General features: G+C 43.5%; 1 protein-coding gene across 1 annotated transcript in view; it reads left to right on the forward strand.

Annotated features, from left to right (window-relative positions):
* Positions 1–19,909, forward strand: part of LHCGR (luteinizing hormone/choriogonadotropin receptor) — a 58,314-nt gene that overhangs the window by 14,728 nt on the left and 23,677 nt on the right. The window contains 5 exon segments of the mRNA XM_056118840.1: positions 6,925–6,996; positions 8,939–9,013; positions 12,834–12,908; positions 15,154–15,228; positions 15,316–15,393. Of these exon segments, the coding sequence (XP_055974815.1) occupies positions 6,925–6,996; positions 8,939–9,013; positions 12,834–12,908; positions 15,154–15,228; positions 15,316–15,393 (375 nt within the window).

Genomic DNA, 19,909 nt, shown 5'->3' on the forward strand with positions numbered 1-19,909 from the left:
AAACTGAACAGCTTAAAAAAGAATGCTTGAAAAATCAACTTTTAAGTCTCTGTTAAATGTAGAACAAGGCCTACGTAATAAATTTTAAAACATTAACATTCTTTTGAATTTAAATCTGGTAGTACTTTCCCTTCCAGCATATGTCAGGCAAACAAGGTTTAATCATCTCCAGCTCCTCACCATTTCCTTCCTATGATTATGTCAGTGTTTTGAAACACAATGGGAGTTTTAAAGTGGGAGTGTTTTTAAATTCAAGATGTGTAGCTTTGGCAATAAACTAATCATTTGTGAAAGATGGATGTTTGCAACTTTCTTAAATGGGTAATACAGATGACTAAACAATTAGAGGGAGATAAATAAAAATGTTTCATTTCTGCTATGCTGGGCAGAAGGAAATGAAAGCTCGGGGAGGCCACTGAAAACGCCATCCAGGGTTGGGGAGATTGAGATTGTTACTAGATTTCTTTCCTGGCCTTGGTCTTCTCTGACCCTGCTCGACTTATGGGCTTCAGAAAATGGCCCGAGAAATCACCTGCACCCCTTGAGCTCTTAAATCAAAAGGAGGTAGGAGACCCTGCACGGTAACCAGCTTCATGCAATGCCTGTCTTTAGAAGCAGAATGTGGTGCTGGAGAGAGTGGGTAGTTGTTTACGTTGCACAAGATCAGCCTGGGTTGATTCTCAGCATCACATATGGTGGTGATGGTCCCCCAAGAACCACCAGGAGTAATTCCTCAGTGCAGGGCCAGGAGTAACCCCTGAGCATCACTGGGGTATGACCCAAAACACTGTCACTGTCCTCCCGTTGTTCATCGATTTGCTCGAGCAGGCCCTGTAAAGTCTCCATTGGAGACTTTGTTGTTACTGTGTTTGGCATATCGAATACATCACGGGGAGCTTGCCAGGCTCTGCCCAAAACAAAACAAAAAAAAATTATAATTAAAGGAGAATGTGTCCTTGAGCACCATTTACTTTTCAGCTAAGAAGGTTACGATTCACTGGAACTTTAGTGGATTCTTTGATAATGTAAACGGCATCCCCAGCCCCCACTGATGGGCTTTTGCAAGAAAGAATTTCCAAGTCTTGGGTTTCCTGGAAGAGGAACAAAAATCTTCCTGAATATGGACTGCTCCAGCTAACTTTGTTCTGAGGGTTCATTAATAAGCCAGTGAGGGGGGGCACATTGAGTCATTCGAAGGTCATCTGTGTTATCAAGCTCGGGGGAAATAAAAAGCAATCAAGACCCACCCTTGAGAACTGGAGAGAGTAGGAACAATCAGGGGGGCTGATCACGTGACTTCCTTTTCGGGGTGATCGGGTTTTTCTGAGTGTAACCCAAAAGCAAAACCTCCCAGTACTGGGCTCTGACCTTGGGGGGACAGCCAGGGCACCTGGCAATGGGATAAGCTGGGAAAGAAACTGAATCAGGCCGAGCTGAAAATGCAGCTGGATAGGCCCTCTGATGGGGGGTGTCCTCTCTGAGTGGTCCCTCCTGGAGTTAAGTCTGGGCCTTGATTCTATTCACTGACATGTCGCTGGATATGGGCAGCCCAGAGAAGACGAGGTGGTTAGGTGGGCATTTTGGACTATGGGTCATTCCAGGAGAGCCATTAAGTTGAGAGGGTCATTCAAAATTCGAGTAGAAGCAGCACCTGCCATTTAGAATGCGATTAAGTACTCACCCTAGTACCAGGACCTCGTGATTAGCGCTGGCTCTGGTTAAAGTTTGCGCCTCTCCCCACTTTCTACCCTGAAGCCTTTGGAGGGCAGGAGTATACACATTGCCTTGAATCATACTTGCTCCCAACCTCACCACTCTCCTACCCTACACACACACACACACACACACACACACACACACACACACACTGGTGTTTGCTTTTCCTTGATTCCATCTCCTGAAGCCTGCAAATTCATCTAGGGGGGACTCCTAAATGAAGATACTGGGGGACTTGCTGGAAGAAATCATTGGTAGATAGAGGTCCCAGAACTGATGAAACCAAGGCAGCCGTAGTCACCATATCTAAGTATTAGCGACAATATCTATGGCCAAAAACCAGTTGGGTAAGGTGGAATTAGGCACTAAATGTAGGTGTCATCTACGCAGGATCAAAGTTTCACTGAAAGATCAAAGTTTCAAACTATAGAAAAGCCTGTGACAATGAAGTAAGCAGCCGTGTTTACAGCCTGTTCTTCCTGTCACCTCCCCCACCCTGCAAACCCCTCTTCACACTTGGCCTAAATCCTGGTTCTTACCCCCCATTTGAGATGCTTTGCTTTGAGTCCACCTTTGGCCTCAGAGACAGAAAAGGTTCTGACTCTCTTCAATTCTTCTTTATCCATAGCTTCATTCCGTGTACAGCCCTGAATGATTGAACTGACCTTCCTGTTGCCCTTTTCCTATGATTCTTCTTGGCTTCTGCTCAGTATCAGCTGACACTGGCTGGACTTTTCCATAAGACTTCCCACTAAGTCCGCAGAACCCATGAACACCCAGTTTAAAAATAAGAAGTGGAGGGCTGGAGCAATAGCACCGTGGGTAAGGCATTTGCCTTGCACGCGGCCGACCCGGGTTCAATTCCCAGCAACCCATATGGTCCCCTGAGCACCGCCAGGGGTAGTTCCTGAGTGCATAGCCAGGAGTGACCCCTGTGCACCGCCAGGTGTAATCCCAAAAAGCAATAAAAAAACAAGTGGGGGTGATGAGTGTGAGTGGGTGGAACAAACACAACACATCGAAGCCAAACTTCCTTTTCTCCTTGTCTCGGGCGCACCATGCAAAATGGGCCATGCTTCATTGAAGGGATGTGATCATTGGTCCACTTGCCAAACAATTCTCTCCCTGTGTACAGTTCTTTATTTTCTTTCTCTTACTTTTGACTCACTCTAGGCAGCTGTCCTGCTGCGTGTTGGTATGTTTTCCTTTCAAACCTCTGCCACTGAGTACACATGCACTCCACTTCACATCTCCTATCTGCCTCTCATCCCCTGCTTTGTTTCACTCAGCCCTGGGATTCCGAGCGGCCCACATGCGGCCTCTACCCACTACTCTCTCAGTGCATTCAGCAGTGGACATGCAGGTCCTCCAACGCCCTTCCTGTCACAGTGCCGTGAAGAGAAAGCTTATGCCAATTCCCTTAATGTTTGTTGTGAAGGCAGAGAGATTGAAGAGGGGTTAAAGGCATTGGCTTTGCATGTGGTGCCTGAATTCAATCCCTGGCACCGCTTATGCTTCCTATGACACCACCACGGGTGACTCCTGAGCTGAGAGTCAGGAATCCCTCTGAACAATGCTGGGCAGTGTCCAAACCCCCCTCCCCAACACATACTAAAATATTAGTGTGGGAATTTTGGGGGGGGGGGCTTTGGGGCCATATTTGGTGATACTCAGGGGTTACTTCTAGTTCTGCACTCAGGAATCACTCTGGACAGTGCTTAGAGGACCATATGGGATGCTGGGAATCAAACCTGGGTCGTCCATGTGCAAGGAAAGTACCCTATCTACTGTACTATCTCCCCAGCGCCTAGTGTGGAAATTTCTCCAGGATGTACAAATAAAAGGAATCTGAGTTCTTTTTAGACAGTGGTTAAAATGTTCAGGCTTGGTGGGCAGAATCACAGGTGCACAGAATCACCCCAGAGAAGGGAGCACCGTCCAAAGGGAGTGCAGGGGAGGTAGATCCTCGAATGTTTAGGAAAGCTGCCAGTGGAAGGCATCCGAAGTGCAGACATGACATCTCTGAGGTGAAACTCAAAGTTGGAGGAGGCAAGGGTTCTGAAATCACAGAACCCCGCAGCTTTACGGGGCCACACCTGCTATCAGGAGCACCGTGCCCCTCCCTCCTTCCACCCTAGGGTCTGAGTGTCTAGCCCCAGTCACACCCACCTACCTGCCTACCTGCCCTCGGGGTCTATTTCCACCCTCCCCTCCACTGCCTCTCTTGCTCTGCAGCTTGGACACCACATTGGCAAAATTTCATCTTGCACAGAGGCTACCCCACAGTCACTGGAGACAGCCAGTGTGTGAGCTCCACCTTCCCTCACTTCTGTGGGACTTTTGATCCTCATTCCTCTTCTGGACATTCATCACAAGCTCAGGCAGCCTTCCTGGCCCAATAGGAGCCGAACTGCTCTCCTGGGAGCCACACTAGGTGCCCTGGTGGAGGAGGAAGCTGCTTGCTGAGATGCTTAGGCTGCCGGGCTCCATTTGCATGAATAAACAGTTCTAAATGGTTCCGTTGAAGCTTTTATGTAAACACTCTCCAAAATATGTTCTGCACTGCATTATCCCCAGCAATAAAGATTCTGAAGTCAGAATTTGGCTGTCAGTTTTATTGATGTTACATGGGGTACAGTAGAAAGCAGCCTTCTCTTCTGGAAATTTATTGACTAGGCAGTGCAGAGAGCAATAAAACTGTGTTTTTAATCAGTAAACCAAGTGGTCATGATTCCAGAAGAAATATAGGAAGCAAACATGCCACCGGAAGAGGATTTCTTCCCTCCCTCACCAACCGCCCCCCCCCCCACACACACACACATACTCTTCCTGCTCTTCTTCACTGTTTGTTAAATACATTTGGGCATAGAATGGTTTTTATTAGGTGGGGCCATCTGCAGGTCTAGCACCAGATCACTTTTTGGTTTGATCATCTCTGAGAGACTATTAACTGAAATCATTTGCTAACAACGTTTTGTGGCCTTAGCCTCTATAAGGAACCCTTATAGAGGTGAGCTGCTTTGAAGAAGAAAGAGTAAGATTGCGAACATTCTTACTCTCCCCAAACATACACCCTGTTCTCATATTCCTGAGGTAGACTTTCCCCTAAATAATCTACCCCCCATCTCTATACCTGTCGTTGGATTCAAATCTTGTACCACTATAGAAACTTGATCAATGTTGTTTGGATACAAGCTGGAGAGATAGTACAATGAATAGGGTGCTTGCCTTGCAAGTGGTCCACCTGGGTTCAATCCATGGTACCCCCATATGGTCTCCCAAGTCCCATCAGAAGAGTAAATTCTGGCAACGCTCAGTGTGACCCCAAAATCAAAATTTAAAGAAAAATCTGCACCAAAGTTGATTGAACAATCCTCACTGCTTTTCAGATGCTTTCTCCTGAGCCATCTTAACCCTCGCTTCCCTTGGCCCTCCAACACCAACCTCTTGTGGTTGTGCAATTGCTGAGTAATCACTCTTCTCAACTCTTATGTAATGTATGACCTTACATTCAAGAACACTCAGAGGGGCCAGGGTGATAGTATGGTGGGAAGGACATGTGCCTTACACAAGCCCACCATAAATGATCCTGAGTGAAGAGCCAGGAGTACGCATTCAGCACTACTGGGGATTGGAGGGGTGGGGAGGGGAAGGAAGAGGAGGAGAAGTAGGAGGAAGAGGGGGGAGGAGGAGGAGGAGGAGGAGGAGGAGGAGGAGGAGGAGGAGGAGGAGATTATTCCTGAGGAAAATGCTTTAAAGATGTTTCCCCAAACTGGCATGAGATGCTCATGTGATTTAATAATAAGAGCAAATAAGACTGAAATGGGCTGCCTGGGAAGACAGTGTAGAGCAAGACAGGGGAAGCTTCCTTTCTCCTACACACATTGCTTCCAATTCTGTTTCACCATCCGTTTCTCCACTTTACCCAAAACAACATTTTGGGGGCACAGTGGTTCCCAAGCACTGCTCAGAGGGCCCAGGGCCACTCCCGGTGACACACAACAAAGTGAGCAGTATAGCTCAGTGCTTGGCTGTGACCTATGATGCTGCTCAAGCTTAGAGACCCTCAGGGCTATACATTGTTGTGACGGAGCGGGTCTTGGGGAGGGGGTGTGGTGGAGGGGTACAAGACTCTGCCGGGGATCAAACAAAACAGGTGTCTGCATGCAAAGCAAGTGCCCCTGACCCCTTTATTACATCACTAGCACCCAATGTAGCTTCTTTTTCATCCCCTCCCCCAGCTAGTATATCAGGGCTACTTTTCTAGAACTGTGTACTACCTACTTAGCTCTGTTCTTTACAGGGATTATCTTGACAAATACTATCACAATCCTGCCACAATCCTGTGAAACAGGACAGATGATTAGGATGTTAGAGATGTAGAAATTGAAACAGGGAACTTAAATAGCATGAGCAGAGTCCGAGAGCCAGGTACTGGGAGAGTGGGGATTTGAACCTGGGTGTGTCTCTTCCCCAAGTTGAGGATCACTTGTATCACTTACCATCCCGTTGCTCGTCGATTTGCTTGAGCAGGTGCCAGTAGCATCTCCATTCATCCCTGTTGCGTGCTAGTGTAGCCCAATGGCGTCTACTCGCTCCAGGAACACAAAGAACCTCAAACAATTTGTTCAGGGTCTTGATGAAGAAGTTTGACCATCTCATAGGTGAGCGGCCAAGAGTTCTTTTGATGTCCCATGGATAAGTTGAGGATATTAGCCACAAAATTACACACTCTTTGATAGAGACCATCAATGAGTCAATAACATATCTCTGTACAAATATGAGTTTAAACCCAACCCAGTTACTAAAATCTTTGTAGTCTCTCTCTGTATGCCCCTCTCTTATACACACACACACACACACACACACACACACACACACACACTTCATTCATAGACTTAAATGGCAAAGGCACCCTATCTTTTTTTTAAAATTTTTATTAGTGAAACACCATGAGGTACAGCTGTACAAATTTTTGAAAAGGCACCCTATCTTAAATGTTCTTATTTTGTTTTTTTGGGAGCCACCAAAGTGCTCAGGGGCTCCACCTGGCTCTGTAGTCACCCCCAATAGCCCTTGGGAACCACGTAGTGTCAGACATGGAACCCTAGCCCTCTATATGCATAGCACACGTTCAGCCTGCTAAGCATCTCTCCAGCCCCTCTAATCTTAAATTTTAAAGTCTTCATTTTCCTTTTGTTCCCCTAGATTACTCACCTATCTCCCCATCAAAGTAATTCCATCTCAAGCTTTCAGAGGACTTAATGAGGTCATAATAATGTAAGTAAGATTCTGCGTATAAAAAAGACATTCATAATTGGGATAATACGTTCTTAAAAATAAAATATAATTGAAAGAAGAAAATTTTTTCTAGGAGAAAATTGTGATTAGAAAATCTAGTATTTTTATCTTTATAATACAATAATATCTAGGGACCTTTGAAAAAAAAGGTATGATTTTCAAGAGTCATTAAAACCAGATAATTAACCTTGCTTCAATGAGCTGAATGCATTTTGATAAGTGATGATAAACTTCTCAAGTAGAAAAGTAGATTCCAATCATAAAAATTCTCCTGCGAGAGCAGCTATTCCCTCATGCCACATTTTTAGATAATACCCACATGTAGAGGAAAATATGTTGAAAGTTTATTGCATATCAGATGAAAATCTTTATATCTAAAATATAATCAATGTACAACAAAAACACAGTATACATAGCAGTATTGATAAGAGGCATTAATCAGAAGTGTGAAGCATTCTAATAATGCAAGGTAATCTCACATGACCTATAACTTCAATCCTTTGACCCTGGGTCCTGTATAATAAGAAACCCTGGATTTGAAGAGAAAATCTCTTCAGGAGTTCAGTATTTCAGAATGTTAATGTTAGTCTTCCTTAATGTTAGTCTGAGGCAAAGAACCTCAAAGGATTGAATTCCCAATGAGCACCTCTGATCTTAGGCTTTGGAAGCAAATCTGCATCTCAAATAATGCTATCCTGTCAATCCCAGTGCCTTGGACCTCTGGGATGCTTTTCACAGTATGAGCAAGCAATGAGTCTACGAAAAGTAGTTCCTGAAGAATGAGTGTATAGTATAGGAAATACCTTGCAGGTTGCAGAAATGTCCATTTGCTGAGTCTAACTCTCACTCTCCTGCTCTTGAGTTTAAATGTTGCATTTTGATAACTTTTAATACATTAAGACCTCCTAGTAAGAGAAGCAGCCACAGTGAAATAAGCAAACCATTAGGTAGAAATAAGACGAATCTGGCCAGGAACAGTTCCATACTGTGCTTTTTATGAAAGACTGGCTGCATTAGGTGCTGCCTGTCCCATCAAATTTGAAGCCTTCACTGGGTGTGAATGTTAACCTTAGAACAGGCAAATGTGCACTTTGTGATCTCAAGGCTTTTTTTCTTAACAGGCAAAAATAATAGCTCATGTCAAGATTTCAGGGTAAAGTTAACATGACCTTCAGGCCTCGGTGTGGCAGATGGCAAGGCTTTTTCATGTGTTTTTGTGTCTTCCTTTAAAAAATCAGTTCATTCATGGACCCAGTCATTCAGTCACAGCATATCTGCCATCCAGTATCAAGCCAGTAAGGATTCAGAAGTGAGTAGGACATATTCCTTGTCCTCAGTTTGTTCACAGAATGGGAAAAACAGTCCAAGAAATGGACAGTTACAAGCCAAGAAAAATATGTGGAGTTGACCACTGTGGAACTGCCTCTGGAAAAAGATTTGTAGATAAATGGCTCAGCCAGGAAGTCGGGGCTTCCTCCTCGCGTGCATGATTGAGTTGGGCACCCACACATCTTGGGCCTGTGCTGAGCCTTCCTAAAGATACTACTTGCCTCTCTTCTTTCTCTAGGCCTCAGTTTCCAAAGCTGTACAAAAAGGGACTCTGAGGAGATTTTTTCAAAGGCCCTATTAACTTCAAACAACCTATGAGTCCTCAATAAACAGTAAAACAACCAGTTACAAAAACAGGGGTTATTGAAACTTGCATGTCAGCTGCACCTGGGTTGGAGATGCTCATCAAGTGCTCCTAGAGGGAGACCTCAGCACTTTATGTGAGCACAACTTAGGGAGTCTCTATTCTTTTTTAAGGGGAAACTGAGCTGCCATTGTTGGGTACCCACATACAGTTATTATCATGCAGACATGGTTGTTTCTTTCATGCTTCTCTCTTTCTCTCTCCTCTTTCTCTCTCTCTCTTCCCTAGTGAAATCTCTCAGAGTGATTCCCTGGAAAAGATAGAAGCTAATGCCTTTGACAGTCTCCTCAATTTATCTGAAATGTAAGCATCAGCTAACAGATAGTTTATTGCCGTACACTATTACCCTCGCTGGCTGGAGCCCACTCGGTATTTGTATTCAAGCATCCGCTGCGAGGAATCCAAGAGGAAAACACTACAGCAATTACCAGGTCTGGGCAGGCACTAATTTCTCTCACTGCAGTGGCCTGAATGTTGCCATGGTGACAACTGCTTCTCCCTGGGAGCTGTATAAACTCTGAAACATCACAACACAAAGTTGGAAATTAAAATTGACGTTGTGGGGTCTTGCCAAGTAGCTCTTTTTTTCTGTGAAGGAGGGTCTGGAGTACTTGGAATAGTGAGGGAATTTGGAAAGGAGCTTAGAGATCATGAATTGGTTTACTGGGAACTGTTCGGGGCACATTCGTTTATTGAGTCAATGGTTCTTGGCTACCTATCCCATAAAATCTCTATGTGGGATAACTGTATGTTGGGTTTGCTGTGATGTTTTAGAATTGATTCTTAGATGTCCAAGTTATTACTTGTCCCTAATTGACAAAAACCAAAGAGAAAAGACTAACTTGATTACATTTTTCCATTGATAAATATACTTGTTGCAGAGGACAACTTCCTTGCCTGATGTTCCATACAAAGTTTGTTCTTAAGTGGACTGGAGACAAAGTACAGTGGAGAGAGCATTTGCCTTGCACACAGCTGAAGCAGACCCAGGTTCAATCCCCAGCACTCCACTGGTCCCTTGTGGTCCACTTGTGACCCCTGAGCATAGAGCCAGGAGTAAGCCCTAAGCCCAATTGGGAGTCAGTCACTTCCAGCTCCCTGCCTGCCACCACCACTACCCAAACAAAACAAAACAATACAAAAAAGTATTCAAACTGGAATGAGAAGTCAGGTCTTATGACTCCCAAGTCCAGTCTTTTTATCCCGATATTTGATCCAAACTGAGTTTCTGCAAAGGTACCCAAACTCCATCTGCATATTAGTTTAAAAATTTGGTAAGATAGGGGTGAATATTAGCAGCAAACCATTTGGGGAGAAACTTGGGCATTTATTTGTTATGTCACTTAATCATCACAGTCACCTTGCAAAGCAGATAATTAATGGTCTCTTTACTCAGGAAAAGGCATGGAAACTGAGACAGATCAGCTCAAAGAGCTTTTAACAGAGGCAGGGCTGCAAGTCTACACTAGCTCATCTTCAGTCAAAGCATGCTCATTGTCCATGCAGAAGGCTAGGAATGATCCAGTTAGCAATATGATCTACCGAGAATCAGTCATTGGTTGTTATCAAGAGTTTGCCCAGTCCAGGACCAAGTGATGTTGGAATCCAAAGAAGGTAAATGATGAATCAGGAGAGGGCTATTGCCCAGAAGGAAGACTACCTCCACCAAATATCATAAGACATCCAAAATACAGACATTTAAGTATAAAAAAGACATATTGCAATATGATTCCAACTCTTTATCCTTATTCCCATAGAAAAAAAGAGAAAAATAAAACCACAAATGTTAAAAATTTTAAAAAGTGGACTTGGTTATGAAACAAAATTGTGGAAAGTTTATTACAATTATAGAGGTCATTTCCTCCAACTGGAAATCTGCTGTTTTAACAGACTTCCCAGGTGAGACTGACATCATTTAGATGGAGAAACCATCAGAGAAGTTACGATAAATAAATCTGCCAAATGCAAAGCTGCATTCACCAGAGAATAAAAAATAAAATGCTCTAAAGGAAAGTTTATGGATTTTCTCACCCCGAAAAAGATGCCCCGAATTGAAAGTATGAGTGCTGCCGTGGCTCTCTGTTTTGTTCACATCTGTATCGCCACCTCCCAGGAGAGGGTCAGATCCGTGGAAGCACTTGGTGGATTTTGCAACATCCATTGAAGTGATGGCGTTTAATGAGTGTTCCAAGGTCAACCCCGTAAAGATCATTAAGAGATAAGAGTCCCTTCCCTAGCACCCATATAATGCCCTGTGTGGTATGATTGTCAGTTGTAAAAACAATTACCAAAAAAATGCCACTCGTATAAAAAAAAACATAAAAGTTGGAACTATTCACCAAGAGCAAGCCTGAGTGCAGAGCCAGGAATAAGCCCTGAGAAATCCAAAACCAAAGAGTGAAATAGAATCTTGTTGCTCATAGGGGGCCAAAGCAGTAGAACAGCAGGTAGGGCACTTGTATGTGGCTGACCTGGGTTCGATCCCCGGCAATTCACAAGGTTTCCAGCACCCCACTAGAGAAATCCCTCAGTGCAGAGCCAAGAGTGAGAACTGAGCACCAGTGGGTGTGGCCCCAAATGAACAAAAAATAATAGTAATTTAAAAGTTGGATATAAGGGTTGGAGAGATAGTTCATGTTGCCAAACACTTCTAACATGTATGAGGCCCTGTATTCTATCTTCAGCCCCTCATGACCCCTCTCCCCAGCACCACCAGGCAAGCCCTGGTGGTCCACAGGACCATTGAGTCAAAGCATCACACCCGCTAATCTGCAGGGCCATGTGGTGAGCCACCAGAGCCCCTCACTAAGCCAAGCCTCCCCAGAAGTGGTCCTGACTCCATCCCTCACCCACAGCACTTCCCTTATTTTAAAACAAAAAGCAGATGGAACAAGACCTCAGCAGTGGGCTACCTGTAGGAGTTGGAGATGAGCATTAGGCCTAGTGTCTAAGAACTGGGTTCACGTGCAAGTTCTGCTACTTCAACTGTATGACTAGAAATGAGCCATTGGACTTTTTTCATGAACTATCACAACAAGCAGTGTGTTGGAGGACAGAACAGGAAGTAAGGTTCTTACCTTGGACAAGGGCAACCGTGGTTCTATCCATGCTACCACTCATGGACAGGTAGCATGGGTTCACTTCTGAGCAGAGTCAGGAATGCCTCTGAGTACCAATCAATGTCACACAAAGAGCACTCAAAAATTAACAATAATAACCTTTAGTATTGGTTGAAACCTTACTGTGAACCAGATACACATATTTCCTTCTCAAAATGGCCCTAGGAGGAAACCATGCTGAGGGTGATGTATCTAAAGTCATACAGTTAATAAAGCCAAACACAAGCCAGAGTCATCCATCTAACCAACACACTAAATTTTTTTCATCGACCAATAATAATTGAATCCAAAGAAGACAGAACCCAATAACTACAGATACTCATCAAAAGGTCAGAATTATTGGGGAACTAAGATAAGGGCAATAACATCAATGATAATTCCTCCGCCTATTCCTATTATTCATTACCTAGCTGTGAGCTAGGAGAGTTTCTACTATCATCCCAATTTTTGAAAGGAACCACTGACCCAAGAAAATTAGGAGACAGGCTGGAGAGACAGTACAGCAAAGGAGGCATTCGCCTTACACATGGCTGACCCAGGTTTAATCCCCAGCATCACATATGGTCCCCAACCCTGAAAGGAGTGATCCCTGAGCATAGTGTCCTAAGCAAAATTCAACCAGAGTTGGGTATGACCCCCAAACAAAACATCCCCCAAATTAAGAAGACTGGACATTCTCACATAGTAAATCGTCTGTAAAATAGCTGCTGGTCTGCTATGAAGAAGGGCTTGAGTAGCTGGTTTACACATTTCCTCTGGGAATAAAGTCGATGTCACCCCAAATGTACAGGCTCTGCCATGGGGCAAGACCTACTTGGCAAGAGCACTAGATGTTATGGCTTCCCGAGGGATGTAGGATGGAGCTTACTTTGGGAGTGATCGTTCCACCCTCCTCCACAAGAGCTGGTACCATTTTCACCATCCTCCTCTGGTGACCACGATCTGGTGCATTCCAAACAATTCACACCTTAAACCATTACCTATTCATTTCTTTCTCTCCACAGACTGATCCAGAACACCAAAAACCTGGTGTCCATTGAGCGTGGAGCATTTACAAATCTCCCCCGGTTAAAATACCTGTGAGAAATTTTACTTTTTAAGCAATTAGGGAAGGGAAGGTGGGTATCACGGGAAAATAATTAAAAGACTGGGAAGAAATTGTTATCCACACACCTCGCATTATATGCATGCGCATTGCCAGTCTTCTATTTCAGTTGGAATCAGCATTATTTGTTAGCCATAACACTGGTGCTTTCAAATTTCTTAGAAGTGGCTCCATGGGGTCAGAAAGATAGTACAGAGGTTAAGGTGCTTCCCTGGCACGTAGCTGACCCGGGTTTAATCCCTACGACCACACATAGTCCTTCAGCTCAGCTACCCCACAAAGGAAATTCATCCCAACACTGGCTGTCCCAAAAACCTAAGAAGAATATCACCCTTTGCAGTGATTTTCAAAGCTATTGGTGTGAATGGGAAGTGATGACACTTCAAGTGGATAAATCAGCATCTTTAAGGTGAGGTGATGACATAGAATCTCTAAGGTAAGATGGTAAGGTGATGTGAATATGGGAAAGAAAATTCAGAGCTGACCTCATTTCTGACTGAGAATTACTGATATTTATCTAATTTTACATTCAGTAGGTAAAAAACATTTTTAAGTGATGCCTGAAGGTAGGCAATCTGCCATATAAAGTAAATCATTATTTTCTATTTCCCTTTAAATCAGTACATTGGGGAAAATGTAATTGATGCAACAGAAAAAGACAGGCCAAAAACATATATGAAAAAGATCCAAAAGTCCTAACTTTCATCCTAGCTCCTAGATCTCTAAATCAGAGTAATTAGAAGGCCAGAAAGATAGTACAGGGGCAGGGCACTTGCCTTGCACAAGCCAACCCAAGTTTGATTCCCTACCATACTATGTTTAGTCCACCAAGAACACCAGGAGTTGTTGGGAAATGTACATTGGTGAAGAGATGGGAACATTGTATGACTGGAACCCAATCATGAAGTCTTGTAACAGTGTTACAAGTGCCTCAGTTAAAAATAAATAAATATTTTTTAAAAAAAAAGACCACCAGAACTGGTTCCTGATCACAAAACCAGGAGAAAGCCCTAAACACTGCCAGGTGTGTCCCCCAAACCCTAATTAATTAACAGGCATCACTAGATCAATTCCTCTTTTAGTTCCAGGAGCCTCAAAATACTGAGTTTCCAATCTTTTTGATAGAGGCCATTCTCCCTGGTGTGCGGTGACAGCTCACCATAATTATGATTTACATTTCCCTGTCATCAGTGATAGGGACATATCTGCTCAGCCCTTCTACCCAGTTTCTAGTAGGGTTATTTGTGGGTACTTTATCTTGAATAGTAGACCTCTGTCAGGTATATGATATGCAAATATTTCTCCCATTCAGATCTGGATAGGATAAATGCTCATCAAAAAATGAGTGGATAAAGAAATTGTATATATATATATATATATATATATATATATATATATATGGGCTGGAGCGATAGCACAACGGTAGGGCATTTGCCTTGCGCACAGCCAGCCCGGCAGAGCCTGGTTCGATTCCTCCACCCCTCTTGGAGAGTCCGGCAAGCTACCGAGAGTATCTCGCCTGCACGGCAAAGCCTAGCAAGCTCCCCGTGACATATTCAATATGCCAAACACAGTAACAACAAGTATCACGATGGAGACGTTACTGGGCCCACTCAAGCAAATTGATGAACAACGGGAGGACAGTGATATATATATATATATATATATATACACACACACACATATATATATTACTCAACTGTGAGAAAAGATGGTATCTTGTATTTTTCAACAACACAAAACTAGAGGATGTCATGTTAAGAAAAATAAGTCAGAAGGAGAAAGCCAAATGCCAGATGAGCTCACTCATAGGTGGTATATAAAGAAACCAAGCAAGAGAATACACAGTGACCAACGAAAACAAATCCTTAGATTCTAATAACAGACTTGAGGTTACCAAGGGATAAAGGATAGAATGAGAAGGAACTGAGGGAGGGTGGTAGAAGCGACTGGCAATTTGTTGGTGATTGTTTTACTGAACACTGCTACACCTAAAACATAAAATGAACATAAAATATTATAAGTCATATTTCCACAATAATTAATTACATCTGACAGCCTCCAATAGTTGAACATGTTGTTGATTAAGCCAAACACAATAATTTTTATTTTAATGTGAAAATAGTTTTCAACATGTCTTTATATTGCTTTTTATCGTTATGCCTAAAAATACTTTGACTCACTCTCCCCCACAATTCCCACCCTGCCCCAAATCCCAGGAGCATCTGTAACACAGGCATCCGAAAGCTTCCAGATGTTACGAAGATCTTCTCCTCTGAATTTAATTTCATTCTGTAAGTACTAGGCTGATTGCTAAGCATAACGGATTCTAATTTGCAGCTAAATTTTGGAAAGTAAATATTTCTCATTTCATTCTCAAGGGAAATTTGTGATAACTTACACATAACCACCATACCAAGAAATGCTTTTCAAGGGATGAATAACGAATCTATAACACTGTGAGTAAACTCTTAGACTTGTGTTCTGTCATTCATGGCCTGTATTTTCGTACTACTAGCTGCAGGTGAGTTCTTCCTTATCTTTTACCATCCTCCTCTCTTGCCAGTGGCATTCTTCTTGACCTAAATTGCCAAGGGTAAGAGAAATTGGGTGGGATTGCATCTGGGTCATATGTTCACATGACAACCAACCAAGCTATTCCATTTAAAATTCATCAAATGTGTCCTGAGAACTGACAGTGACCAAAATTCCAACTGATGAAATTGTTCACTTCATCAGTGGAATGCTTTGAAGTTGGGAAGAGACAGCCTGGAGGGGAGTGACTGCCCTGGTTAAAGAAGGTACAGAAGTTTCAAGCTTCCACTGAGAAGACATGCTCTAATAAATGATCCATGGGAAATGCCTTCCCTTTTTCACTTTGATTTTTCACCTTCCTTTTGGGACCTGTTACATCATTTCTGGAGTAACACTATGGGTATGGACCCATTTCCTACATCACAAATGATGTTATGCCATGTAGTTGACCAATAGTCATCAAATTACCAGGCACAGACCCACGGCCTTTCATGTGCCCTCCTGGTCCTAAGAGCCACCCAGGGTGTGACTCATGGACCAGCAGTAACATCATTCGGGTTAGAAATGCAGGTGCTGCCCCACCCCCCAAACAATACCTCATAATTCTGCTTTCTTGCAAGGTCTCAAGTGATGCACAGGCATATTGAAATTAGAGTTATCCTCCAGATAATCTATTCTCTTCAGAATACACCTGCCTGGCTTCCTTCATGCATCCTACCCTGCCATCCTCACACAGGGCACTCCCTCTCTGCCCAGCCATTTAGAAGCAGCCTTCCGGTCCCTGTCTGGCATCTATCCCAGTGACCCAGATGCAAATCTGCTCCCAATATCCAAATCCTTCTCACTCTTTTTTGCTTTGGCTAGAGCCCATGGCAGTATCCTGATGATCAATAAAGGAGTTCAGCCTTACAGAAAGAAAGAGGGCGCTTGGTTGGACGAAATGACCCTGAAAAGAGAAGGCAGCTGTGAAGCCAGGGAAGGGAATGGTCAGAGAAATCAGAGGATTCTTTTTTATATCAATAGCAGCTAAAAATTGGCATCAGTGGTATACTGCATTTATATCAAACTTTCACTTTGTGTAGGTTTAATTCAACACATCTAACCATCAGATTACAAAGCTCTGGCCAATGTAGCCCCAGCTCAGTGTGTTACAATCAAAAGAACATGGCACAGCAACCTCAGCTGACTGAAAATAACTCAAATTCTTTACTTAAAACTCTTGAACAGCAGGAAGGAAACTCTAGATCCTAGGACAACTTTTCTACAATCTTGCAACTCCTCCACTTCCCTTTTTCACTATGGCAGTTCCGGCTGTGTGTCAAGTATTTCTGACTCATGACTGCATCTGGATGTGGAACTCTCATTCACCGTGTCCTCTGTGAGAAATACAGTATCCACAGAGTAAATCCTGGGGTAGAGGAGGTACTATATGCCTTGGAATTTGGAGTCCTTCCAAGGCTGTTGAGAATGAAAAAAATATATACAGGAACTGGAGAGATATAAAGCAGGTAAAGCACTTGCCCTGCAAGCGGTTGACCTGGGTTCAATCCCTGACACCCCATCACTGTCACTGTCCTCCCATTGTTCATCGATTTTCTCGACTGGGCCCAGTAACGTCTCCATCGTGAGACTTGTTACTGTGTTTGGCATATTGAGTACGTCACGGGGAGCTTGCCAGGCTTTTCCGTGCGGGTGAGATACTTTCAGTAGCTTGCCGAGCTCTCTGAGAGGGGCAGAGGAATCGAACTCGGGTCGGCCATGTTGGCTGTGTGCAAAGCAGACGCCCTACCCGCTGTGCTATCGCTCCAGCCTCTGACACCCCATATAGTCCTCCAAATCTGCCAGGAGTAATTCCTAAGCACTGTCATGTATGGCCAACCCCCTGCCCCCACCCCAAATAAAAATAAAAAGACCACACAAGATACATGTCCTCAAGAAATGAACCATCTCAATCACTGGAAGAGATGAAACAAAGAATATTACAAATCAGTGGCTATTTACTGTGAGTGTGTAATCCACAGAAAAGAAAAATCATGGAGAAAGCGAAAAACTGTTTTGGAGAACCTTAAACAAGTTTGATTTCATAGACCCTAACATTTATATAGACAAATGTTAAATTTTGTATTAGATTTTTTTCCCTTTTTTCCTTCCTTATTGAGGTACTGTTGCCTTATAGCATGATCCAAGATTCCAGTGTGAGTCCTTGGAAAGCAACATGGGAACAGTCTACATTAAGACCATCATGGAAAGCTCAATTCTAGACTTTAATATACCTCTGCCCCATAGTCATGTCTTATCAACTCCCTCCTTTCTTTCTGGAAATCCTAAATTACTTTTTTAATCCAAAATTTATTTTTGCTTTAATCTGTTTCTTTTCTCTCTGTCTACATATAAATGAGACCATTTGATGTTTGTCTTTCTCTGAGTTATTTCACAAAGCATGATAGCCCTTGATACACCTTTTTTTTTCCTTTGCTTTTGGGTCACACCCAGCAATGCTTAGGGGTTACTCCTGACTCTGCACTAAGAAATTACTCCTGGCGGTGCTTGGGGGACCATATGGGATGCTGGGGATTGAACCCGGATCGGCCGCATTCAAGGCAAATGCCCTACCCACTGTACTATTGCTCTGGCCCCTACGCTGCACTGCTAAGACTGACAGGAACCTAAGAGGTAGGGGCAACAAAGTCTATCTTCAGATGAGGAAACTGAAGCACTAAAGAGTTTAAGCAAATTGCCCAGGGTAAAGATTCGTACCAGAAGCAATCTGGCTGCAAAGTCATGTTCTTAACTAGTTTGCGATAGTACTGATCAAGAAATGGGGAACAAGTAAGGAAACACCATGAGCAAAAGCATGGCAATTTTCACGAGGGAAATAGGATGCAGCTTACCAACTAGGAACAACCATCCTGCTTAAGGGCATTGGACTGTAGAAGATCCTGAATGCCAGAATAAGGCATGGAGGGCTTAGAAGTATCTCTGAAGAATGGAAGGCATTCTAGCACCTTTGCCTTAAAGATCACAAGAATCTCTTTTGATTAAATTTTTTTAATTGAATCACAGTGAGATACACAGTAACAGAGTTATTCATGTTTGGGTTTCAGACATATAAATGTCCCAACACCTGTTTCTTCACCACATTTCCCTTTTGATTTTTGATCTAACTCCAAAATAACCAGGAAGCGATAGTTGCATTTTTGTAGTGACATGGAATAGGAATGAAAGGCCAGAAAACATGGAGAAAGTTCGTCAACAAGAAAATGAAAGGAGGAGCTGGAGCAATAGCACAGCGGGTAGGGCGTTTGCCTTGCACATGGCCAACCCGGGTTCAATTCCCAGCATCCCATATGGTCCCCTGAGCACCGCCAGGGGTAATTCCTGAGTATAGAGCCAGGAGTAACCCCTGTGCATCGCCAGGTGTGACCCTAAAAGCAAAAAAGAAAAAAGAAAAGAAAACGAAAGGTACCAGAGCCCATAGGGTTTTCTGGTCTGCAAAAATGAACCACCCCGGGGCTGGAGAGAAAGCACGGGAAGTAGGGCATTTGCCTTGCACACGGCCAACCCGGGTTCAATTCCCGGCATCCCATATGGTCCCCTGAGCACCGCCAAAAGTAACTCCTGAGTGCAGAGCCAGGAGTAACCCCTGTGCATAGCCAGATGTGACCCAAAAAAAAAAAAGGGTCACCCCGCCGAAGTCAGTGAGGGACCAAACATTCCTTTCCCCACATCCCATTTCAGCGCTTTGTGGCATTTTTATTCTGGGCCCATTAACTTATGTTGGTTATGATTTGAAGAAGAATAGTGCCTAACAGCAGAACTTAATTGCCCCACCTCTGAAGTTAATGAGCACTGCAGATCCGTCTCCACCAGGAGTCTGTGGGGGCATTGTGTTTCTGTTCCCCTCCTGACTCTTGGCCCTTCATCTGGAGGGGGGATGATTAGTCATTTGCCTGGCACTTGTTTGCAGCTGAATGGGCCCTTCTGTAAGAGAAGAATCATGTGGAGTACCCCTCTGAAGAAAAGGGTATTACCCTTAAAGAGGAAAGCCTTATTTTCTCAGCTATAAAGTTCAGCTCCCTAATTAGAAAATAATGAAAGCAAGACTTCTCTTTTCACTAGTGGTATTTCAGGTCTTGCTTTTCATGGAAACTTTCCTGCCCATCCCCCTACCCAAATCTTTACCAACTGTGAACTCATTTAATGAAAACAAAACACTTCACTTGGTGCTGGAAAAACTCAGTGGGGCTAATGCTCAAACTATGCATTATACTCTTATATCCCTTTATAGCCACTTTGACTTTTCATTAAATCTCCTCAAGAGGCCACCCGCACGCCGCCCCCGAGGGAGCAGAATTTGTCTTTACCGACTACAAATCTCAAAAAGGAGACAACCTTGAGTCACGTCTAAACTACGCAAAGGAAAGGAAAAATCATGGTGAT

Source organism: Sorex fumeus, unplaced genomic scaffold (assembly GCF_029834395.1).
Source record: "Sorex fumeus unplaced genomic scaffold, SorFum_2.1 ptg000003l, whole genome shotgun sequence".
Lineage (NCBI taxonomy): Eukaryota > Metazoa > Chordata > Mammalia > Eulipotyphla > Soricidae > Sorex > Sorex fumeus.